The 26437-nt window shown below is 47.7% G+C and overlaps 1 protein-coding gene across 19 annotated transcripts in view; it reads left to right on the top strand.

Moving 5' to 3' along the window:
- The window catches only part of LOC137335801 (ankyrin-1-like), a 233740-nt gene that overhangs the window by 128172 nt on the left and 79131 nt on the right, over positions 1 to 26437 (top strand). For 11 of the 19 annotated variants that reach the window (XM_068001226.1, XM_068001235.1, XM_068001234.1 and 8 more), the window contains exons 10-16: positions 14781 to 14978; positions 17201 to 17299; positions 18089 to 18187; positions 20213 to 20311; positions 22653 to 22850; positions 23900 to 23998; positions 25880 to 25981. In XM_068001226.1, the coding sequence (XP_067857327.1) occupies positions 14781 to 14978; positions 17201 to 17299; positions 18089 to 18187; positions 20213 to 20311; positions 22653 to 22850; positions 23900 to 23998; positions 25880 to 25981 (894 nt within the window). Of the gene's footprint in view, positions 1 to 14780; positions 14979 to 17200; positions 17300 to 18088; positions 18188 to 20212; positions 20312 to 22652; positions 22851 to 23899; positions 23999 to 25879; positions 25982 to 26437 lie in introns of those variants that run through there. The other 8 variants (XM_068001240.1, XM_068001238.1, XM_068001225.1 and 5 more) reach the window with 4 other exon arrangements.

Raw genomic sequence — 26437 nt, 5'->3', positions numbered from 1 at the left:
GTCACCAGTACCTGCACCATTCTAGACCAAGAATGAGAATTGTCACCTGTACCTGCACCATTCTAGACCCAGACTGGGAATTGACACCAGCACCTGCACCATTCTATATCCAGACTGGGAATTGACACAAGTACCTGCACCATTCTATAGCCAGACTGGGAATTGACACCAGTACCTGCACCATTCCAGACCCAGACTGAGAATTGTCACCAGTACCTGCACCATTTCAGACCCAGACTGGGAATTGATACCAGTACCTGCACCATTTAATACCAAGAATGAGAATTGACACCAGTACCTGCACCATTCCAGACCCAGACTGAGAATTGACACCAGTACCTGCACCATTCTCGACCCAGACTGGGAATTGTCACTAGTACCTGCACCATTCTATACCAAGAATGATAATTGACACCAGTACCTGCACCATTCTAGACCCAGACTGGGAATTGACACCAGTACCTGCACCATTCTAGACCCAGACTGGGAATTGACACCAGTACCTGCACCATTCTATACCTAGACTGGGAACTGATACAAGTACCTGCACCATTCTAGACCCAGACTGGGAATTGACACCAGTACCTGCACCATTCTAGACCCAGACTGTGAATTGACACCAGTACCTGCACCATTCTATACAAAGAATGAGAATTGACACCAGTACCTGCACCATTCTATACAAAGAATGAGAATTGACACCAGTACCTGCACCATTCTAGACCCAGACTGTGAATTGACACCGGTGCCTGCACCATTCTGTATCCAAACTGGGAATTGACACCAGTACCTGCACCATTCTAGACCCAGACTGGGAATTGTCGCCAGTACCTGCACCATTCTAGACCCAGACTGGGAATTGACACCAGTACCTGCACCATTCTAGACCCAGACTGGGAATTGTCACCAGTACCTGCACCATTCTAGACCCAGACTGGGAATTGTGACCAGTCCCTGCACCATTCTAGACCCAGACTGGGAATTGACACCTGTACCTGCACCATTCTAGACCCAGACTGGGAATTGTCACCAGTCCCTGCACCATTCTAGACCCAGACTGGGAATTGACACCTGTACCTGCACCATTCTAGACCCAGACTGGGAATTGTCACCAGTACCTGCACCATTCTAGACCCAGACTGGGAATTGTGACCAGTCCCTGCACAATTCTAGACCCAGACTGGGAATTGTCACCAGTACCTGCACCATTCTAGACCCAGACTGGGAATTGTGACCAGTCCCTGCACCATTCTAGACCCAGACTTGGAATTGACACCTGTACCTGCACCATTCTAGACCCAGACTGGGAATTGACACCAGTACCTGCACCATTCTTGACCCAGACTGGGAATTGACACCAGTACCTGCACCATTCTAGATCCAGACTGGGAATTGTCACCAGTACCTGCACCATTCTATACCCAGACTGGGAATTGACACCAGTACCTGTACCATTCTGGACCCAGACTGGGAATTGTCACCAGTACCTGCACCATTCTAGACCCAGACTGGAAATTGACACCAGTACCTGCACCATTCTATACCAAGAATGAGAATTGACACCAGTACCTGCACCATTCTGGACCCAGACTGGGAATTGTCACCAGTACCTGCACCATTCCAGACCCAGACTGGGAATTGACAGCAGTACCTGCACAATTCTAGACCCAGACTGGGAATTGTCACCAGTACCTGCACCATTCTAGACCAAGAATGAGAATTGACACCGGTACCTGCACCATTCTAGACCCAGACTGGGAATTGTCACCTGTACCTGCACCATTCTAGACCCAGACTGGGAATTGTCACCAGTACCTGCACCATTCTATATCCAGACTGGGAATTGACACAAGTACCTGCACCATTCTATAGCCAGACTGGGAATTGACACCAGTACCTGCACCATTCTAGACCCAGACTGAGAATTGTCACCAGTACCTGCACCATTTCAGACCCAGACTGGGAATTGATACCAGTACCTGCACCATTCTATACCAAGAATGAGAATTGACACCAGTACCTGCACCATTCCAGACCCAGACTGAGAATTGACACCAGTACCTGCACCATTCTAGACCCAGACTGGGAATTGTCACCAGTACCTGCACCATTCTATACCAAGAATGATAATTGACACCAGTACCTGCACCATTCTAGACCCAGACTGGGAATTGACACCAGTACCTGCACCATTCTAAACCCAGACTGGGAATTGACACCAGTACCTGCAACATTCTAGACCCAGACTGGGAATTGACACCAGTACCTGCACCATTCTATACCAAGAATGAGAATTGACACCAGTACCTGCACCATTCCAGACCCAGACTGAGAATTGACACCAGTACCTGCACCATTTCAGACCCAGACTGGGAATTGATACCAGTACCTGCACCATTCTAGACCCAGACTGAGAATTCACATCAGTACCTGCACCATTCCAGACCCAGACTGGGAATTGACACCAGTACCTGCACCATTCTAGACCCAGACTGGGAATTGTCACCAGTACCTGCACCATTCCAGACCCAGACTGAGAATTGACACCAGTACCTGCACCATTCTAGACCAAGAATGAGAATTGACATCAGTACCTGCACCATTCCAGACCCAGACTGGGAATTGACACCAGTACCTGCACCATTCCAGACCCAGACTGGGAATTGTCACCAGTACCTGCACCATTCCAGACCCAGACTGAGAAATGACACCAGTACCTGCACCATTCTAGACCAAGAATGAGAATTGACATCAGTACCTGCAAAATTCCAGACCCAGACTGGGAATTGACACCAGTACCTGCACCATTCTATATCCAGACTGGGAATTGACACAAGCACCTGCACCATTCTATAGCCAGACTGGGAATTGACACCAGTACCTGCACCATTCTAGACCCAGACTGAGAATTGTCACCAGTACCTGCACCATTCCAGACCCAGACTGAGAATTGACACCAGTACCTGCACCATTCTATACCAAGAATGAGAATTGACACCAGTACCTGCACCATTCTAGACCCAGACTGGGAATTGTCACCAGTACCTGCACCATTCTATACCAAGAATGATAATTGACACCAGTACCTGCACCATTCCAGACCCAGACTGGGAATTGACACCAGTACCTGCACCATTCTAAACCCAGACTGGGAATTGACACCAGTACCTGCAACATTCTAGACCCAGACTGGGAATTTACACCAGTACCTGCACCATTCTAGACCCAGACTGGGAATTGACACCAGTACCTGCACCATTCTATATCCAGATTGGGAATTGACACCAGTACCTGCACCATTCTATACCTAGACTGGGAACTGATACCAGTACCTGCACCATTCTAGACCCAGACTGGGAATTGTCACCAGTACCTGCACCATTCTATACCCAGACTGGGAATTGACACCAGTACCTGCACCATTCTAGACCCAGACTGGGAATTGACACCAGTACCTGCACCATTCTGTACCTAGACTGGGAACTGATACAAGTACCTGCACCATTCTTGACCCAGACTGGGAATTGACACCAGTACCTGCACCATTCTAGACCCAGACTGTGAATTGACACCAGTACCTGCACCATTCTATACAAAGAATGAGAATTGACACCAGTACCTGCACCATTCTATACAAAGAATGAGAATTGACACCAGTACCTGCACCATTCTAGACCCAGACTGTGAATTGACACCGGTGCTTGCACCATTCTGTATCCAAACTGGGAATTGACACCAGTACCTGCACCATTCTAGACCCAGACTGGGAATTGTCACCAGTACCTGCACCATTCTAGACCCAGACTGGGAATTGACACCAGTACCTGCACCATTCTAGACCCAGACTGGGAATTGACACCTGTACCTGCACCATTCTAGACCCAGACTGGGAATTGTCACCAGTCCCTGCACCATTCTAGACCCAGACTGGGAATTGACACCTGTACCTGCACCATTCTCGACCCAGACTGGGAATTGTCACCAGTACCTGCACCATTCTAGACCCAGACTGGGAATTGTGACCAGTCCCTGCACAATTCTAGACCCAGACTGGGAATTGTCACCAGTACCTGCACCATTCTAGACCCAGACTGGGAATTGTGACCAGTCCCTGCACCATTCTAGACCCAGACTGGGAATTGACACCTGTACCTGCACCATTCTAGACCCAGACTGGAAATTGTCACCAGTACCTGCACCATTCTTGACCCAGACTGAGAATTGACACCAGTACCTGCACCATTCTAGACCCAGACTGGGAATTGTCACCAGTACCTGCACCATTCTATACCCAGACTGGGAATTGTCACCAGTACCTGCACCATTCCAGACCCAGACTGGGAATTGACAGCAGTACCTGCACAATTCTAGACCCAGACTGGGAATTGTCACCAGTACCTGCACCATTCTAGACGAAGAATGAGAATTGACACCGGTACCTGCACCATTCTAGACCCAGACTGGGAATTGTCACCTGTACCTGCACCATTCTAGACCCAGACTGGGAATTGTCACCTGTACCTGCACCATTCTAGACCCAGACTGGGAATTGTCACCAGTACCTGCACCATTCGATATCCAGACTGGGAATTGACACAAGTACCTGCACCATTCTATAGCCAGACTGGGAATTGACACCAGTACCTGCACCATTCTAGACGCAGACTGAGAATTGACACCAGTACCTGCACCATTTCAGACCCAGCCTGGGAATTGATACCAGTACCTGCACCATTCTATACCAAGAATGAGAATTGACACCAGTACCTGCACCATTCCAGACCCAGACTGAGAATTGACACCAGTACCTGCACCATTCTAGACCCAGACTGGGAATTGTAACCTGTACCTGCACCATTCTATACCAAGAATGATAATTGACACCAGTACCTGCACCATTCTAAACCCAGACTGGGAATTGACACCAGTACCTGCAACATTCTAGACCCAGACTGGGAATTGACACCAGTACCTGCACCATTCTATACCAAGAATGAGAATTGACACCAGTACCTGCACCATTCCAGACCCAGACTGAGAATTGACACCAGTACCTGCACCATTTCAGACCCAGACTGGGAATTGATACCAGTACCTGCACCATTCTAGACCCAGACTGAGAATTCACATCAGTACCTGCACCATTCCAGACCCAGACTGGGAATTGACACCAGTACCTGCACCATTCTAGACCCAGACTGGGAATTGTCACCAGTACCTGCACCATTCCAGACCCAGACTGAGAATTGACACCAGTACCTGCACCATTCTTGACCAAGATTGAGAATTGACATCAGTACCTGCACCATTCCAGACCCAGACTGGGAATTGACACCAGTACCTGCACCATTCTAGACCCAGACTGAGAATTGTCACCAGTACCTGCACCATTCCAGACCCAGACTGAGAATTGACACCAGTACCTGCACCATTCTAGACCCAGACTGGGAATTGACACCAGTACCTGCACCATTCTATACCAAGAATGATAATTGACACCAGTACCTGCACCATTCTAGACCCAGACTGGGAATTGTCACCAGTACCTGCACCATTCTATACCAAGAATGATAATTGACACCAGTACCTGCACCATTCCAGACCCAGACTGGGAATTGACACCAGTACCTGCACCATTCTAAACCCAGACTGGGAATTGACACCAGTACCTGCAACATTCTAGACCCAGACTGGGAATTTACACCAGTACCTGCACCATTCTAGACCCAGACTGGGAATTGACACCAGTACCTGCACCATTCTATATCCAGATTGGGAATTGACACCAGTACCTGCACCATTCTATACCTAGACTGGGAACTGATACCAGTACCTGCACCATTCTAGACCCAGACTGGGAATTGTCACCAGTACCTGCACCATTCTATACCCAGACTGGGAATTGACACCAGTACCTGCACCATTCTAGACCCAGACTGGGAATTGACACCAGTACCTGCACCATTCTGTACCTAGACTGGGAACTGATACAAGTACCTGCACCATTCTTGACCCAGACTGGGAATTGACACCAGTACCTGCACCATTCTAGACCCAGACTGTGAATTGACACCAGTACCTGCACCATTCTATACAAAGAATGAGAATTGACACCAGTACCTGCACCATTCTATACAAAGAATGAGAATTGACACCAGTACCTGCACCATTCTAGACCCAGACTGTGAATTGACACCGGTGCTTGCACCATTCTGTATCCAAACTGGGAATTGACACCAGTACCTGCACCATTCTAGACCCAGACTGGGAATTGTCACCAGTACCTGCACCATTCTAGACCCAGACTGGGAATTGACACCAGTACCTGCACCATTCTAGACCCAGACTGGGAATTGACACCTGTACCTGCACCATTCTAGACCCAGACTGGGAATTGTCACCAGTCCCTGCACCATTCTAGACCCAGACTGGGAATTGACACCTGTACCTGCACCATTCTCGACCCAGACTGGGAATTGTCACCAGTACCTGCACCATTCTAGACCCAGACTGGGAATTGTGACCAGTCCCTGCACAATTCTAGACCCAGACTGGGAATTGTCACCAGTACCTGCACCATTCTAGACCCAGACTGGGAATTGTGACCAGTCCCTGCACCATTCTAGACCCAGACTGGGAATTGACACCTGTACCTGCACCATTCTAGACCCAGACTGGAAATTGTCACCAGTACCTGCACCATTCTTGACCCAGACTGAGAATTGACACCAGTACCTGCACCATTCTAGACCCAGACTGGGAATTGTCACCAGTACCTGCACCATTCTATACCCAGACTGGGAATTGTCACCAGTACCTGCACCATTCCAGACCCAGACTGGGAATTGACAGCAGTACCTGCACAATTCTAGACCCAGACTGGGAATTGTCACCAGTACCTGCACCATTCTAGACGAAGAATGAGAATTGACACCGGTACCTGCACCATTCTAGACCCAGACTGGGAATTGTCACCTGTACCTGCACCATTCTAGACCCAGACTGGGAATTGTCACCTGTACCTGCACCATTCTAGACCCAGACTGGGAATTGTCACCAGTACCTGCACCATTCGATATCCAGACTGGGAATTGACACAAGTACCTGCACCATTCTATAGCCAGACTGGGAATTGACACCAGTACCTGCACCATTCTAGACGCAGACTGAGAATTGACACCAGTACCTGCACCATTTCAGACCCAGCCTGGGAATTGATACCAGTACCTGCACCATTCTATACCAAGAATGAGAATTGACACCAGTACCTGCACCATTCCAGACCCAGACTGAGAATTGACACCAGTACCTGCACCATTCTAGACCCAGACTGGGAATTGTAACCTGTACCTGCACCATTCTATACCAAGAATGATAATTGACACCAGTACCTGCACCATTCTAAACCCAGACTGGGAATTGACACCAGTACCTGCAACATTCTAGACCCAGACTGGGAATTGACACCAGTACCTGCACCATTCTATACCAAGAATGAGAATTGACACCAGTACCTGCACCATTCCAGACCCAGACTGAGAATTGACACCAGTACCTGCACCATTTCAGACCCAGACTGGGAATTGATACCAGTACCTGCACCATTCTAGACCCAGACTGAGAATTCACATCAGTACCTGCACCATTCCAGACCCAGACTGGGAATTGACACCAGTACCTGCACCATTCTAGACCCAGACTGGGAATTGTCACCAGTACCTGCACCATTCCAGACCCAGACTGAGAATTGACACCAGTACCTGCACCATTCTTGACCAAGATTGAGAATTGACATCAGTACCTGCACCATTCCAGACCCAGACTGGGAATTGACACCAGTACCTGCACCATTCTAGACCCAGACTGAGAATTGTCACCAGTACCTGCACCATTCCAGACCCAGACTGAGAATTGACACCAGTACCTGCACCATTCTAGACCCAGACTGGGAATTGACACCAGTACCTGCACCATTCTAGACCCAGACTGTGAATTGACACCGGTACCTGCACCATTCTAAACCCAGACTGGGAATTGACACCAGTACCTGCAACATTCTAGACCCAGACTGGGAATTGACACCAGTACCTGCACCATTCTAAACCCAGACTGGGAATTGACACCAGTACCTGCACCATTCTATATCCAGATTGGGAATTGACACCAGTACCTGCACCATTCTATACCTGGACTGGGAACTGATACAAGTACCTGCACCATTCTAGACCCAGACTGGGAATTGTCACCAGTACCTGCACCATTCTAGACCCAGACTGGGAATTGACACCAGTACCTGCACCATTCCAGACCCAGACTGGGAATTGACACCGGTACCTGCACCATTCTAGACCCAGACTGGGAATTGATACCAGTCCCTGCACCATTCTAGACCCAGACTGGAATTGACACCAGTACCTGCACCATTCTATACCCAGACTGGGAATTGATAACTGTACCTGCACCATTCCAGACCCAGACTGGGAATTGTCACCAGTACCTGCACCATTCTAGACCCAGACTGGGAATTGTCACCAGTCCCTGCACCATTCTAGACCCAGACTGGGAATTGACACCAGTACCTGCACCATTCTATACCCAGACTGGGAATTGTCACCAGTACCTGCATCATTCTAGACCCAGACTGGGAATTGATACCAGTACCTGCACCATTCTGGACCCAGACTGGGAATTGTCACCAGTACCTGCACCATTCTATACCCAGACTGGGAATTGATACCAGTACCTGCACCATTCTAGACCCAGACTGGGAACTGATACCTGTACCTGCACCATTCCAGACCCAGACTGGGAATTGTCACCAGTACCTGCACCATTCTAGGCCCAGACTGGGAATTTTGACCAGTCCCTGCACCATTCTAGACCCAGACTGGGAATTGACACCAGTACCTGCACCATTCTATCCCCAGACTGGGAATTGTCACCAGTACCTGCACCATTCCAGACCCAGACTGGGAATTGTCACCAGTACCTGCACCATTCTAGACCCAGACTGGGAATTGTGACCAGTCCCTGCACCATTCTAGACCCAGACTGGGAATTGACACCAGTACCTACACCATTCTATACCCAGACTGGGAATTGTCAGCAGTACCTGCACCATTCTAGACTCAGACTGGGAATTGATACCAGTACCTGCACCATTCTGGACCCAGACTGGGAATTGTCACCAGTACCTGCACCATTCTATACCCGGACTTGGAATTGATACCAGTCCCTGTACCATTCCAGACCCAGACTGGGAATTGTCACCAGTACCTGCACCATTCTAGACCCAGACTGGGAACTGATACCAGTACCTGCACCATTCTATATCCAGACTGGGAACTGATACAAGTACCTGCACCATTCTAGACCCAGACTGAGAATTGTCACCAGTACCTGCACCATTCTAGACCCAGATTGAGAATTGATACCAGTACCTGCACCATTCTAGACCCAGACTGTGAATTGATACCAGTACCTGCACCATTCTAGACCCAGACTGTGAATTGACACCAGTACCTGCACCATTCTAGACCCAGACTGGGAATTGACACCTGTACCTGCTCCATTCGAGACCCAGACTGGGAATTGTCACCAGTACCTGCACCATTCTAGACCCAGACTGTGAATTGATACCAGTACCTGCACCATTCTGGACCCAGACTGGGAATTGACACCAGTGCCTGCACCATTCTAGACCCAGACTGTGAATTGACACCAGTACCTGCACCATTCTATACAAAGAATGAGAATTGACACCAGTACCTGCACCATTCTATACAAAGAATGAGAATTGACACCAGTACCTGCACCATTCTAGACCCAGACTGTGAATTGACACCGATGCCTGCACCATTCTGTATCCAAACTGGGAATTGACACCAGTACCTGCACCATTCTAGACCCAGACTGGGAATTGTCACCAGTACCTGCACCATTCTAGACCCAGACTGGGAATTGACACCAGTACCTGCACCATTCTAGACCCAGACTGGGAATTGACACCTGTACCTGCACCATTCTAGACCCAGACTGGGAATTGTCATCAGTCCCTGCACCATTCTAGACCCAGACTGGGAATTGACACCTGTACCTGCACCATTCTCGACCCAGACTGGGAATTGACACCTGTGCCTGCACCATTCTAGACCCAGACTGGGAATTGTCACCAGTCCCTGCACCATTCTAGACCCAGACTGGGAATTGACACCTGTACCTGCACCATTCTAGACCCAGACTGGGAATTGTCACCAGTACCTGCACCATTCTAGACCCAGACTGGGAATTGTGACCAGTCCCTGCACAATTCTAGACCCAGACTGGGAATTGTCACCAGTCCCTGCACCATTCTAGACCCAGACTGGGAATTGACACCTGTACCTGCACCATTCTAGACCCAGACTGGGAATTGACACCAGTACCTGCACCATTCTTGACCCAGACTGGGAATTGACACCAGTACCTGCACCATTCTAGACCCAGACTGGGAATTGTCACCAGTACCTGCACCATTCTATACCCAGACTGGGAATTGACACCAGTACCTGCACCATTCTGGACCCAGACTGGGAATTGTCACCAGTACCTGCACCATTCTAGACCCAGACTGGAAATTGACACCAGTACCTGCACCATTCTATACCAAGAATGAGAATTGACACCAGTACGTGCACCATTCCGGAGCCAGACTGGGAATTGTCACCAGTACCTGCACCATTCCAGACCCAGACTGGGAATTGACAGCAGTACCTGCACAATTCTAGACCCAGACTGGGAATTGTCACCAGTACCTGCACCATTCTAGACCAAGAATGAGAATTGACACCGGTACCTGCACCATTCTAGACCCAGACTGGGAATTGTCACCTGTACCTGCACCATTCTAGACCCAGACTGGGAATTGTCACCAGTACCTGCACCATTCGATATCCAGACTGGGAATTGACACAAGTACCTGCACCATTCTATCGCCAGACTGGGAATTGACACCAGTACCTGCACCATTCTAGACCCAGACTGAGAATTGTCACCAGTACCTGCACCATTTCAGACCCAGACTGGGAATTGATACCAGTACCTGCACCATTCTATACCAAGAATGAGAATTGACACCAGTACCTGCACCATTCCAGACCCAGACTGAGAATTGACACCAGTACCTGCACCATTCTAGACCCAGACTGGGAATTGTCACCAGTACCTGCACCATTCTATACCAAGAATGATAATTGACACCAGTACCTGCACCATTCTAGACCCAGACTGGGAATTGACACCAGTACCTGCACCATTCTAAACCCAGACTGGGAATTGACACCAGTACCTGCAACATTCTAGACCCAGACTGGGAATTGACACCAGTACCTGCACCATTCTATACCAAGAATGAGAATTGACACCAGTACCTGCACCATTCCAGACCCAGACTGAGAATTGACACCAGTACCTGCACCATTTCAGACCCAGACTGGGAATTGATACCAGTACCTGCACCATTCTGGACCCAGACTGAGAATTCACATCAGTACCTGCACCATTCCAGACCCAGACTTGGAATTGACACCAGTACCTGCACCATTCTAGACCCAGACTGGGAATTGTCACCAGTAGCTGCACCATTCCAGACCCAGACTGAGAATTGACACCAGTACCTGCACCATTCTAGACCAAGATTGAGAATTGACATCAGTACCTGCACCATTCCAGACCCAGACTGGGAATTGACACCAGTACCTGCACCATTCTAGACCCAGACTGGGAATTGTCACCAGTACCTGCACCATTCCAGACCCAGACTGAGAATTGACACCAGTACCTGCACCATTCTAGACCCAGACTGGGAATTGACACCAGTACCTGCACCATTCTAGACCCAGACTGGGAATTGACACCGGTACCTGCACCATTCTAAACCCAGACTGGGAATTGACACCAGTACCTGCAACATTCTAGACCCAGACTGGGAATTGACACCAGTACCTGCACCATTCTAAACCCAGACTGGGAATTGACACCAGTACCTGCACCATTCTATATCCAGATTGGGAATTGACACCAGTACCTGCACCATTCTATACCTGGACTGGGAACTGATACAAGTACCTGCACCATTCTAGACCCAGACTGGGAATTGTCACCAGTACCTGCACCATTCTAGACCCAGACTGGGAATTGACACCAGTACCTGCACCATTCTAGACCAAGATTGAGAATTGACATCAGTACCTGCACCATTCCAGACCCAGACTGGGAATTGACACCAGTACCTGCACCATTCTAGACCCAGACTGGGAATTGTCACCAGTACCTGCACCATTCCAGACCCAGACTGAGAATTGACACCAGTACCTGCACCATTCTAGACCCAGACTGGGAATTGACACCAGTACCTGCACCATTCTAGACCCAGACTGGGAATTGACACCGGTACCTGCACCATTCTAAACCCAGACTGGGAATTGACACCAGTACCTGCAACATTCTAGACCCAGACTGGGAATTGACACCAGTACCTGCACCATTCTAAACCCAGACTGGGAATTGACACCAGTACCTGCACCATTCTATATCCAGATTGGGAATTGACACCAGTACCTGCACCATTCTATACCTGGACTGGGAACTGATACAAGTACCTGCACCATTCTAGACCCAGACTGGGAATTGTCACCAGTACCTGCACCATTCTAGACCCAGACTGGGAATTGACACCAGTACCTGCACCATTCTAGATCCAGACTGGGAATTGACACCGGTACCTGCACCATTCTCGACCCAGACTGGGAATTGATACCAGTACCTGCACCATTCTATACCAAGAATGAGAATTGACACCAGTACCTGCACCATTCTAGACCCAGACTGGGAATTGTCACCAGTACCTGCACCATTCTAGACCCAGACTGGGAATTGTGACCAGTACCTGCACCATTCTAGACCCAGACTGGGAATTGACACCAGGACCTGCACCATTCTAGACCCAGACTGGGAATTGTCACCAGTACCTGCACCATTCTAGACCCAGACTGGGAATTGTGACCAGTCCCTGCACCATTCTAGACCCAGACTGGAATTGACACCAGTACCTGCACCATTCTATACCCAGACTGGGAATTGATAACTGTACCTGCACCATTCCAGACCCAGACTGGGAATTGTCACCAGTACCTGCACCATTCTAGACCCAGACTGGGAATTGTCACCAGTCCCTGCACCATTCTAGACCCAGACTGGGAATTGACACCAGTACCTGCACCATTCTATACCCAGACTGGGAATTGTCACCAGTACCTGCATCATTCTAGACCCAGACTGGGAATTGATACCAGTACCTGCACCATTCTGGACCCAGACTGGGAATTGATACCAGTACCTGCACCATTCTAGACCCAGACTGGGAACTGATACCTGTACCTGCACCATTCCAGACCCAGACTGGGAATTGTCACCAGTACCTGCACCATTCTAGACCCAGACTGGGAATTTTGACCAGTCCCTGCACCATTCTAGACCCAGACTGGGAATTGACACCAGTACCTGCACCATTCTATACCCAGACTGGGAATTGATACCAGTCCCTGTACCATTCCAGACCCAGACTGGGAATTGTCTCCAGTACCTGCACCATTCTAGACCCAGACTGGGAATTGTGACCAGTCCCTGCACCATTCTAGACCCAGACTGGGAATTGACACCAGTACCTGCACCATTCTATACCCAGACTGGGAATTGTCAGCAGTACCTGCACCATTCTAGACTCAGACTGGGAATTGATACCAGTACCTGCACCATTCTAGACCCAGACTGGGAATTGTCACCAGTACCTGCACCATTCTATACCCGGACTGGGAATTGATACCAGTCCCTGTACCATTCCAGACCCAGACTGGGAATTGTCACCAGTACCTGCACCATTCTAGACCCAGACTGGGAACTGATACCAGTACCTGCACCATTCTATATCCAGACTGGGAACTGATACAATTACCTGCACCATTCTAGACCCAGACTGAGAATTGTCACCAGTACCTGCACCATTCTAGACCCAGATTGAGAATTGATACCAGTACCTGCACCATTCTAGACCCAGACTGTGAATTGATACCAGTCCCTGCACCATTCTAGACCCAGACTGTGAATTGACACCAGTACCTGCACCATTCTAGACCCAGACTGGGAATTGACACCTGTACCTGCTCCATTCGAGACCCAGACTGGGAATTGTCACCAGTACCTGCACCATTCTCGACCCAGACTGTGAATTGATACCAGTACCTGCACCATTCTGGACCCAGACTGTGAATTGACACCAGTACCTGCACCATTCTGGACCCAGACTGGGAATTGACACCAGTACCTGCACCATTCTGGACCCAGACTGGGAATTGATACCAGTACCTGCACCATTCGAGACCCATTCTGCCCATCTGTGATGTGAGAACCTGGGTTGTAAACTACCTATGAACTACCTGGATGAACTATCTGCACACATGTACTGTTCTCCATCTAACACAAGACACAACAAGGATGAAATTTGTCTCACATGATAGCGCAAAAGAGGCTATAACCAATCAGCAGCCCGTTTTACATACCATTGAAGTCAAAATCGGCAGTGGGGGTGTGTATGGTGACACCTTGCATAAATGAATGATCCTATTTATCTCTGGTGTGAAGTGAAGTCGCAGATTCCGAATGTTTGGCACGGCTGGAAGTCATGTCTCTGTCTTGGATGAACTGTGTTCTTGCAATTACTCTTTTCCTTTTTTTCCCCTCTCCAGAATGGCCTCTCTCCCATTCACATGGCAGCACAGGGTGACCACCTGGACTGTGTCCGACTCCTGCTCCAGTACAAAGCCGAAATCGATGATATCACGCTTGATAACCTGACACCGCTCCACGTGGCTGCTCACTGTGGGCACCACAAAGTGGCCAAGGTCCTTCTGGACAAAGGGGCAAAGCCTAGCGCCAGAGCACTGGTTAGTCTCTCAGCAATGTACAATATGTCTCTGAAATAAGTACGTGATGGAAACATAGAAAATAGGAGCAGGAGTAGGCCATTCGGCCCTTCGGGCCTGCTCCACCATTCAAAATGATCATGGCTGATCGTCTAACTCAGTACCCTGTTCCCGCTTTTTCCCCATATCCCTTGATCCCTGTAGCATTAAGAAATATATCTATCTCCTTCTTGAATACATCTAATGACTTGGCCTCCACTGCCTTCTGTGGTAGAGAATTCCACAGGTTCACCACACTCTGAGTGAAGAAATTTCTCCTCATCTCTGTTCTAAATGGCATACCCCGTATCCTGAGACTGTGATCCCTGGTTCTCGACTCCCCAGCCATCGGGAACGTCCTCCCTGCATCTAGTCTGTCGAGTCCTGTTAGAATTTTATATGTTTCGATGAGATCACCTCTCATTCTTCTAAACTCTGGTGAATATAGGCCAAGTCAACCCAATCTCTCCTCATACGTCAGTCCTGCCATCCCAGGAATCAGTCTGGTAAACCTTCGTTGCACTCCCTCCATGGCAAGGACATCCTTCCTCAGATAAGGAGACCAAAACTGCACACAATACTCCAGAAGTGGTCTCTTGCAATGAAGGCCAACATACCATTCGCCTTCCTAACTGCTTGCTGCATCTGAATACTCACTTTCAGCGACTGGTGTACAAGGACACCCAGGTCTCGTTGCACCTCCCCTTTTCCCAATCTATCACCATTCAGATAATAATCTGTCTTTCTGGTTTACAACCAAAGTGGATAACCTCACATTTATCCATGTTATACTGCATCTGCCATGTTCTTGCCCACTCACCCAACTTGTCTAAATCACATTGGAGCCTCTTTGCATCCTCCTCACAGCTCACATTCCACCCCAGCTTTGTGTCGTTTGCAAACTTGGAAATGTCACATTTAGTTCCCTCATCCAAATCATTGATATATATTGTGAATAGCTGGGGCCCAAGCACTGATCCCTGCGGTACCCCACTAATCACTGCCTGCCACCCGGAAAAAGACCAGTTTATTCCTACTCTCTGTTTCCTGTCTGTCAACCCATTCTCAATCCATGCCAGTATATTCCCCACAATCCCATGTGCTTTAATTTTGCACACTAACCTCTTGTGTGGGACCTTATCAAAAGCCTTTTGAAAATCCAAACACACCACATCCACTGGTTCTCCCCTATCTATTCTACAAGTTACATCCTCAAAAAACTCCAGTAGATTTGTTCAGCATGATTTCCCTTTCACAAACCCATGCTGACTTTGTCCAATCCCGTTAATGTCCTCCAAGTGTTCTGTTATCACATCTTTTCTGATGGACTCTCGCATTTTCCCCACTGCTGATGTTAGGCTAACTGGTCTGATTGGAAATAAGTTCAGGATTCTGTTTCATGAGAGTAAATTTCAAGGGGAAGAATGTTATGAAGATATGTAAAAGAATATACCAGTTAGTATTCCCTCCCTCAACCTCTCCACTTTGCTACCTCTCTCTCCTCCTTTAAGACGCTCCTTAAAACCTACCTCTTTGACCAACCTTTTGGTCACCTGTCCTAATAGCTCCTCATGTGGCTCGGTGTCAAATTTTTTTTGATAATCACTCTTCTGAAGCGGCTTGGGACATTTTACTAAGTAAAGGGTGCTATATAAATGCAAGTTGTTGTTGTACACGAATCAATAATCTCGATCTGTACACCCACAATTTCTCCCACATGTGCCGCTCCCTTCCCCGGGAGTTCGAGATTATTGAATCACCCCTAAGACCAGAAGCATGTGTAGAATGTCCTCGGTGTAATGTGGGTCGGGGAGGGTGGACTTGGTTATTTCGGACTGTGCTTAATTTCTAATTTTTAGCTTCATGTTCCCGCCCTCTCCCCATTTTCTTCAAATTATATTTTTTAAAGCCCCTTGGACGGCTCGTTTTATATTATTCCCCAGCAGGCAGGAAGCCAGCCAGCCACGAGGAGCTCAGTCAGGTGTGTGACACAACACCCTGAGTGACTCCCCTTTCCTCCGACCCAATGGTCCAGTTGTGATCCAGACCTTACTCAGTGGCACAGTCCATTGTTGCTCTGACCCCCCCACACTACCTCCCCCTGCTGTGCCATGGGATCATCCAGTGGTGAGCTTGTCCACGTAGGTTAGATGGTCAGTGGAGCTTGCTTGCTCTAATGTGTCGTGTCACTCCCTGTTTCCTAGAATGGGTTCACTCCTTTGCACATCGCCTGTAAGAAGAGTCACATCAGGGTGATGGATCTGCTGTTGAAACACGGAGCCTCGCTGGAGGCTGTAACTGAGGTAAGGTCACGGTGACATTCACGCAAATAATTCACGCTGTAATAATCACTGAATAATAAGCTGTAATAAAGACACTGATGATGACACATTGTTCGTCTTCGACAGTCTGTGTTGACTTATCACTCCCAGAGTGATGAAGGATCTCACCTTCCTTCCTCTGACGAAAGGAGACATTGCCTGTTCTTCTCTGTAATTACATTGGAAGAGCTGCTTTCCTCCATGAGGTGGAGAGCACCCAGAGAATTTGTTCGTAGTGGTCAGTCTTGGAATAAAACTGTCTGTTCCATTCCTCCCCATGAACTGATCTCTGGATCATCTCACGGGATAGAAAGGGATTGTAGCCTTGGTTTTACACTCTTGGCTGTGGAGCGATACTTTCTCTGCACTGTGTCATGACCCTTTCAAAAATGTCATAACTGAGCTGAAGTTGCAGCGGTTTGAGAAGGAGGCCCACCCTCACCACCTCAAGGGCAACTAGGGATGGGCAATGAATTTTGGCTTTGCCGGCAATGAATTTTGGCTTTGCCAGCAATGCCCACATCCCCAGATTGAATTTTAAAAAGTGAAAGAGTCTGGCCCTGACAGACCCACGTTTTAGACAATTGATTCACTGACCACAAAACATCTCAAAGCTTGAGATGTCTCACTGAATCATTGCAAATATGAAAGGAAAGTGTCCTCTACCTGCAGAATTCCTGCTGAGTCTGTCAGACAAATCTCTTGTGACTTTTAATGGTAACCCACCTCTCTCTTTCTCTCTCTCTCTCTCTCTCTCTGCTTGCATTCCAGTCAGGATTGACACCACTGCATGTGGCTGCCTTTATGGGGAACCTCAATATAGTCACCAAGTTATTGCAACATGGAGCCTCCCCTAACGTGTCCAATGTGGTGAGTGATTTGCAGGGGCTATGGAGAAAGAGCAAGGGCACAGGCACGATGGGCCCAATGGCCTCCTTCTGTGCTGCATCATTTTATGATTCTGTGATTGTACTGAGAGACTGCTTGTGGCACAAATCTCGACTTTGCCTCTTAACGTCAGTGGATAAAGATGCGTAATTTCAGTGGGGTTTCTCATTTTCAAAAAGTGGGATGAATTTGGGCAAGTCTCAAACCAACTCGTGGTAAGAATGGACCCACAGCACAAATCGTCCCCAACTTGACCTTAAACTGGAAATCTCACTCGGACAGAACACGAGGACGGCTGGTGTGGGAAATGGTTAGAAAACACTGGAGTGGTGGATGCTGTACTGAGGTATCCATGCCCACTTGCTGTCTGTTCCAGTTGTGAGAAAACTGTATCTGAGATCAGTCATATCCCTGCTGAGGTCTCCGCCTCCACTGATGTTTGGGTGTTAAACTTTGGCGGGGATTGTTCTGATTGTCTGCTGTAGCTTCGGTAAAATACCAGTCCTTGCACCATTCGAAAATAAATGGTTTCCACCATTTCCCCAGAGTTTCTGCAGGTCTCGGACAATCAGTGTTATCGCTCAGGTTCATCAGAAACCTGCACTTTCATCCTCTCTCATTCAGTTCTGGGCACCGCACCTCAGGAAGGATACATTGGCCTTGGAGGGGGTGCAGCGCAGATTCACCAGAATGATACTGGGGCTAAAAGGGTTAAATTTTGAGGACAGGTTGTATGGACAAGGCTTGTATTCCTTTGAATACAGAAGATTCAGGGGTGATCTAATTGAGGTGTTTAAGATGATAAACAGATTTGATAGAGTTGATGGAGAGAAACTATTTCCTCTGGTCGGGGGAGTCCAGAACAAGGGGGCATAACCTTAAAATTAGAGCTCGGCCGTTCAGGGGTGATGTCAGGAAGCACTTCTTCACACAAAGGGGAGTGGAAATCTGGAGAACTCTCCTCGAAAAAACTGTTGAGGCTGGGGGTCAATTGAAAATGTTGAAACTGAGATTGATAGATTTTTGTTCGGCAGGGGCATTAAGGATTACGGAACCAAGATGGAGTTAAGTTACAGATTAGCCGTGACCTAATTGAATGGCGGAACAGGCTGAATGGTCTACTCTTGTTCCTATGTTCCTCTCCAGGGCATTTGGTACAATATTGTGTTAGTCTGGCAAGAAACTGTGCAACAAGCAGCAAGTGTCGAGATCCCCAGGAGTTGCCTTGCCATGCCAAGTCACCGGCCTGAATCACATCACAAACCCTCCTCAAATCCAATAGATGGACTCAGTATCACTTTTGGAGCTGGGAGTTTGTTCACACTCACAGTCCCAACTTTCCACATTGGATTCGGGGAGTCAAAGAAAAAAAAATTCTCCCACAGGTTTTAACAAAGATTACAAAGACTTCCACATATTTGTTAGTTCTGTTTCAAGTCCGTTTGAACTCAACTGAGGGTTCAGGTATATTTTTTAATCTACCTCTGCTTCCCCTTTCCCTTTTAAGCTTCTTTGTTTAAAGCTTTTGCTCCGACTTCTGCTTCTCTTCTCTATTTTTGCTCCTCTTACAAATGTTATGAAAACAGAAGAGGATGGAAAAAACAAATGGACCATTCAGTCCAACCAGCAAGGCCCATTCAATTTCTCAGCAAGCGAGCTTGAACTGGAGTGTTTGTACCTCAGTTATTGTTGGGGGGGTAGCCGGGCACTGACTCACTTCTCCCAGATCACAAGTATGAGAACAGAGTGGTTTTGGCCTCTTGTGTTGGGGGGGAGCAGAGACCTGTCTCTTCTCCAGTTCCTCTGTTGACAGTGAATTCTTGGTGGGAGAGAGACAGCTGCTTCCTCGTCTGGTCCTGCTGTGCAGGGGTAGGACTGGGGTCACAGTAGGAGATTGCAAGGTGCCAAACGGAGAGTCTCGTTTCAGCCTCGGCATGCTTCTTAGTTTTCTGTAAGCCATTTCTTTGGGGTAAATCTTCTGTTTCCTCTTTTTTTTATTTGCTGCAGAAAGTAGAGACTCCGTTGCATATGGCAGCCAGAGCCGGGCAGACTGAGGTGGCACGCTTTTTACTCCAAAACAAGGCCCAAGTTGATGCCAAAGCCAAAGTGAGTCGAACAGACGAGATCTTTTTGTCCAATCAGAGGAGAATGTGTGTGTGCGCGACTGTGAGTGTGCGCGACTGTGAATGTGTGTGGGACTGAGTGTGTGCGCGACTGTGAGTGTGTGCATGCATGCGTGTGTATGCGACTGTGAGTGCGTGTGTGTGTGTTTGCGAATGAGTGAGTGTGTGTGAGCGAATGAGTGAGAGTGTGTGTGTGTGTGCGCGAATGAGTGAGTGAGTGTGTGTGTGTGTGTGTGTGTGAGTGTGTGCGTGTGTGTGTGTGTGTGTGCGTGTGTGTGTGCGTGTGTGTGTGTGCATGTGTGTGTGTATGTGTATGTGTGTGTGAGTGTGTGTGTGTGAGTGAGTGTGTGTGTCGACAACATTAGAGCTTTTATCTACAAGGCCCTGAGTTTTAAATCTCTGATTCTCTGATGCAGCTTTTTTTTCCACATAATTCTGTTTTTTGTTTCAAACTGGAATCCTCTGGGAGTGTCTGGCCACCGCCCTGTTTTAAGTTCCTCACGTTTTCCTTTGAACGCACGCAATGCGGCATCAGTTGCATTTTATCCTTTCTTTTTATTTCAGTTTGGAGGGGACAAAGTTGGAAATTGAATTATCCTTGCTCTTCTCTCCCCCCTCCATACCCCCATGAAAGGAAAAAATTTGCAGGGCTACGGGGATAGGGCTGGGGAGTGGGAGTAGCTGGATTGCTCTTGCAGAGAGCCGGCACGGACTCGATGGGCTGAATGGCCTCCTTCCTTGCTGTAACCTTTCCATGATTCTATGATAAAAAGAGAGTTCTGGAATCACAGAGAGTTGAGGATATTTCTTTGGGTCCTTTTTGAAATGTCTGAGTCTGGCACTCGCCTTTCACACATCTACTTCCCCCAATCATTAAAACACACCACACAGGTATACTTTTCCACAAACTTGTGAAAATCGAGGGCCGTTAATATTTTTTTCTTATCTCGAGTCAGCGTCAGATGCCTGCATGGAAGCACTTTTCTGGTTTTTACAAGGCATTGCTGGCAAGCTGTCATGTCCCAGCGCATATCCTGTGCTGAGCAGCCACGGATGCACCAATCACTCAAAGGACAAGCCAAATTGTTCTTCAATCAACCATTGGCCTTCTCTGAAAGGGAAGTAATCGGCTGACAAATTGAATTACAATCCGAAATGGGGGGAAACTGAGTTCTCAATCCATTTATTTGTGTCTTTCATTCAGCCATCATTTCTATCCTTAATTCTTTGAGGGAGCATGGGGGCAGACATTCTGTGCAGAATCACCTCTTATAAATAGAAGAGTGGATAGCTGGGAGTGAGTTGCAGCCTGAAATCCAATCGGGGGGTTCAGATGGTTTATCCATTATTCTATATATAAACCATCTGAACCCCTCGATTAGATTCCAGCCTGAAACTCACTCCCAGGTATCCATTATTCTATATATAAACCATCTGAACCCCTCGATTAGATTCCAGCCTGTGACTTACTCCCAGGTGTCCATTATTCTATATATAAACCATCTGAACCCCTCGATTAGATTCCAGCCTGTAACTCACCCCCACCTATCCATTATTCTGTATATAAACCATCTGAACCCCTCCATTAGATTCCAGCCTAATCTAGGTTACAGGCTGGAATCTAATCGAGGGGTTCAGATCATTTATACATAGAATACTGGGTCCCTGGGGGTGAATTGCATTTTGGAATCTAATCGAGGGGTCCAGATGGTTTATATGCAGAATAATGGATACCTGGGAGTGAGTTACAGGCTGGAATCTAATCGAGGGGTTCAGATGGTTTATATATAGAATAATGGATACCTGGGAGTGAGTTACAGGCTGGAATCTAATCGAGGGATTCAGATGGTTTATATACAGAATAATGGATACCTGGGAGTGAGTTACAGGCTGGAATCTAATCGAGGGGTTCAGATGGTTTATATATAGAATAATGGATACCTGGGAGTGAGTTACAGGCTGGAATCTAATCGAGGGGTTCAGATGGTTTATATATAGAATAATGGATACCTGGGAGTGAGTTACAGGCTGGAATCTAATCGAGGGGTTCAGATCATTTATACATAGAATGCTGGGTCTCTGGGAGTGAGTTGCATTTTGGAATCTAATCGAGGGGTATGTCTGGTTTATGTTTAGATTAATGGATACCTTTGAGTGAGTTACAGGCTCATTCTGGAATGATACAGATTACTTTTGATGCTGTCTAACGGGCACCTTGCCTATGCTTATAGTGCGATGTATTCCCAGGTGGAGCCAGCATTGGGTGAGTTATAAGCCGACACAATTTCTTCTAACACGGCCCTTTGGCCTCTCTACCCACACAGGATGATCAGACTCCCCTGCATTGCGCTGCTCGCCTCGGTCACCTGGAAGTCATCAAGCTCTTGTTGGAGAACGGAGCCTCTCCAAAATCGGCAACCACCGCAGGTCACACACCGCTGCACATTGCTTCCCGGGAGGGACACCTTGAAGTAGCAAAAGTCCTGCTGGAACATGGGGCTTTACAAACTCAGATGACAAAGGTACGCCAATGATTTATTGAGCAGTGAATTCATTCAGTGCAAAGAGATGGAATGGCCCTTCCAGTGAGAATGCACAAGCTCCCCCAAAGACCCAGTGGGTAAAGACATTCGCCATTAGGGCACTGGGCCACACAGACTGGATCCAGTTACTGGCCTACACTCACTCAGCTGATCTCAGCTGGCGGCAGCCACTGAAGTGCTGCAATTGGTTTCAGCATCCCCAGGCTCGGAAGGAAGAAAACTCAAACAGAGTTCCTGGAAAGGGTGCTGGAAAGTAGACAGTTGTAGGTGTGGGGCACGGCAGGATTGGGCTCAGCCAACAAGCCTTGGTTGAATAATCTACTGACACTCTCTTGCCTCACACCTAAAAAATGACCATTTGTATCGAATTACATAGAATTTACAGCATAGAAACAGGCCATTCGGCCCAACTGGTCTCCGCCAGTGTTCAAGCTCCACGTGAGCCTCCTCCCACCCCATTTCATCTAACCCTATCAACATATCCTTCTATTCCTTTCTCCCTCGTACTTATTTAGCTTCCCATTAAATGCTATGCTATTTGCCTCAACTACTCCTTGTGGTAGCATGTTCCGCATTCTGTTTCTCCTGAATTCCTTATTGGATTTATTAGTGACTATCTTATATTTATGGCCCCTAGCTTTGGTCTCCTCCACGAGTGGAAACATCTTCTCTCCATCTACCCTATCAAACACTTCGATAATTTCAAAGACCTCTATTAGGTCACCTCTCAGCCTTCACTTTTCCAGAGAAAAGAGCCCCAGCCTGCTCAATCTTTCCTGATAGGTATAACCTCTCGGTTTTGGTATCATCCTTGTGACTCTTTTTTGCACCTTCTCCAGTGCCTCTATCTCCTTTTTATAATATGTGGACCAGACATGTGCACAGATGTTCGAGGGGCAGCTGACACTGGAGGGATGAAGAATCGTCAATGCCTTCGGGAAAGCAGGAGAGAAAACTGGAAGATAAGAAATTGTTGGCTTCTGCAGATGAGTTGAAAGTGGTTTGATTTTCTGTCTGTTCGTTCACAGAAAGGGTTCACCCCTCTCCATGTCACTGCGAAGTATGGGAAAATACAAGTGGCGGAACTTCTGCTCCAGCAAGGTGGCCAGCCCAGCGCAGCGGGAAAGGTATCTTTGATCTTCCACTCAGCCCAGGTCCCAGTTGTTTTGGGTTTGGGCCAGCTACAGATATTCTCAAAAGAAGTCTACAGGAGAAGCAGGAATAGTAGTGATATATACTGTGCTGGTTTAATTATTACCGTTACCAGATTGTAGAGTAAGTGGTTGGGGATTTGCGAAGGCAAAGACAGCTCTCAGTAATGGGTAAAGAATATGCCAGGATATATAATAAAACTGCTCCAAATTTGAGATGATATCTATTATGGAAAAACAGCATTGTTCATATTTTAAAATAACTTCGGAAAAATCAGGGATGAGGAAAGGCCATTTTGCCCACCAAAGCTCATTCCTTCAAGTACATGAACTCGTCCATTGAGGCATCACCCAATTTTGGCATCAATCACCTGAACATCTTTACCTGTTAAAAGCATGAAAATGATTGTTATAGCTGTGATGTGAATCACTGTCCTGAAGCAGCCAGGTTATAGATTTACTCTTGAGTACAGAGCCAGTTAGAGCACAGGCTGAGCAATCGCCCTTATTGTATAGATCTCGGTAGAGCAACTGGGAGAGTTGGAGGACAAGGAGTGAGTCAGCGGGCCTCTTACTTTGTAAATAAAGGCCTTAGTTTCAATTGCAGCCTGTGGATCATTGACTGAGCCAGCGAGGTGAAGGGCTCATCGTCCTCCAACCAACAGTGGACTCGAGCCACTCTTGCAATGTACTGCATGGAGCATGCTCACTGCACACAAAGTGAGAGACGGGTGGAACTCTCTCCCACGAAAAGCAGTAGTTGCTCGCTCAATTAATAATTTTAAATCTGGGATCGATAGATTTTTGCTCGCCAAGGGTGTTAAGGGACATGGAGCCAAGGCAGGTGAAAGGAGTTCGGATACAGATCAGCCATGATCTCACTGAATGGAGGAACAGGCTCGAGGGGCTGAATGGCCTGCTGTCGAAAACTTAATTACCTATTATACACAATGCATTAACTCCAAACACTTAATTCAGACAAGTAAGAATTTATTAAGAAACTTGTACAAGTTGGAAGTGTATCTCAATCAAGGGTTGAGACTACGACTTCAAAAGACAAAGGAATTAGCTTTCTTTTATACACTTAATTCAGTAATGTCTGTCTATCATTGAATATGGGCGTACATGTACACTCTCAGTGGTCAAGTGGTTCGTCAATCAAAAAATAGGGACCCACCCTATGACATTCATAGCTCATTCCTGCTTTGGCACGTAGGCTTTACAGGCATGAGAGAACACTAACTCCCTAAATTCCGAGCTGGTTAATCACAGAGCTGAAGTCAGAATCAAGGCTACATGGCCTCTCAAGAAGCTGTATTCTCATTATATTATAAGCCAGCAATACTCTTATCTACATGGGGGGAGGGGGGGAGGCTAGACAGTACCAAGCACCTGGACAGCCTACTTAATTATCAACGTACCAAGGACAATTGTGTCTTTCTGTGTGTGTGTGTGAAATTGTAACTACTCTATGTATGGGAGTCAAGGAGTTAACATTGGTCAAATACCCATCATGCTTTTCTCTTTTATGGTCAAGTAACTGTTCACGTATTTCTACATTAATGTGGTCTTTATAGTTTTCCACACTGCTCCTGTTCCCATGAAAAACTACAGCACCCCAGCCTGGCAACTGGAATCTCGTCATCTGATTGGATCGGCAAATCTAAACCATCCAATCAGATGATCAGAGCCAAAAGCCCAATTTATTCTTTTGGCATGACACTGCAGCCGACGCCATTGTATTTGGTATGTACGGATACTTGGGAACGCTTTTCTTGGGGACGATACTTCTTTAAGACATAGCTGTGTAAAAAAGAGACCATCTTCTCCTTGTATATTTACCCTGTTTGTGCCCAGCAGAATGGACTGACCCCTCTCCACGTGGCCGTCCACCACGACAACCATGACATGGTGAAGCTCCTCCTCAGTCAAAACGCCTCTCCGTATGCTACAGCTCGGGTAAGTGCTGTTTAGCCAAAGTGCAGGTGAAGGTGCCAACTGGCCTGCACAGCTGGAGGGCAATGGGTTTGACCAGTCAATCAACAGCAATCAGCAGCGGTGAGGAAGGACATCATTGAAACTCATCACCTGACATCATCAGGCCTGATGACATTGGCTGGAGCAATGCCCTGGTTACTCTCGTCCAGTTGAGTAGCAGACCCTTTAGCATTGTTGAGATGTAAAGCGATGATGCAACTCTGAGACACACCGTGTTGGGATAAGGGATCTAATCCCCTTCCTCCCGAGATTCCCAGCTGGAATACCCCGTGGGAGGTGATGAGCAGAATGAAGGAATTTCCCCACAAAGAGGAGTGGAAAGCAAGTCTCCTGCACCATCCAACATCTGTCTGCAGTGATACTGGGAGGACCCGGGAAACAGGTCAACCACCTCCCCTTCCACTCCCCCCGCCCCCC

Source organism: Heptranchias perlo, chromosome 20 (genome assembly GCF_035084215.1).
Source record: "Heptranchias perlo isolate sHepPer1 chromosome 20, sHepPer1.hap1, whole genome shotgun sequence".
Classification (NCBI taxonomy): domain Eukaryota; kingdom Metazoa; phylum Chordata; class Chondrichthyes; order Hexanchiformes; family Hexanchidae; genus Heptranchias; species Heptranchias perlo.
The sequence above is the reverse complement of the archived record's forward strand: the minus strand, read 5'-3'. Positions and strand labels throughout refer to the sequence as shown.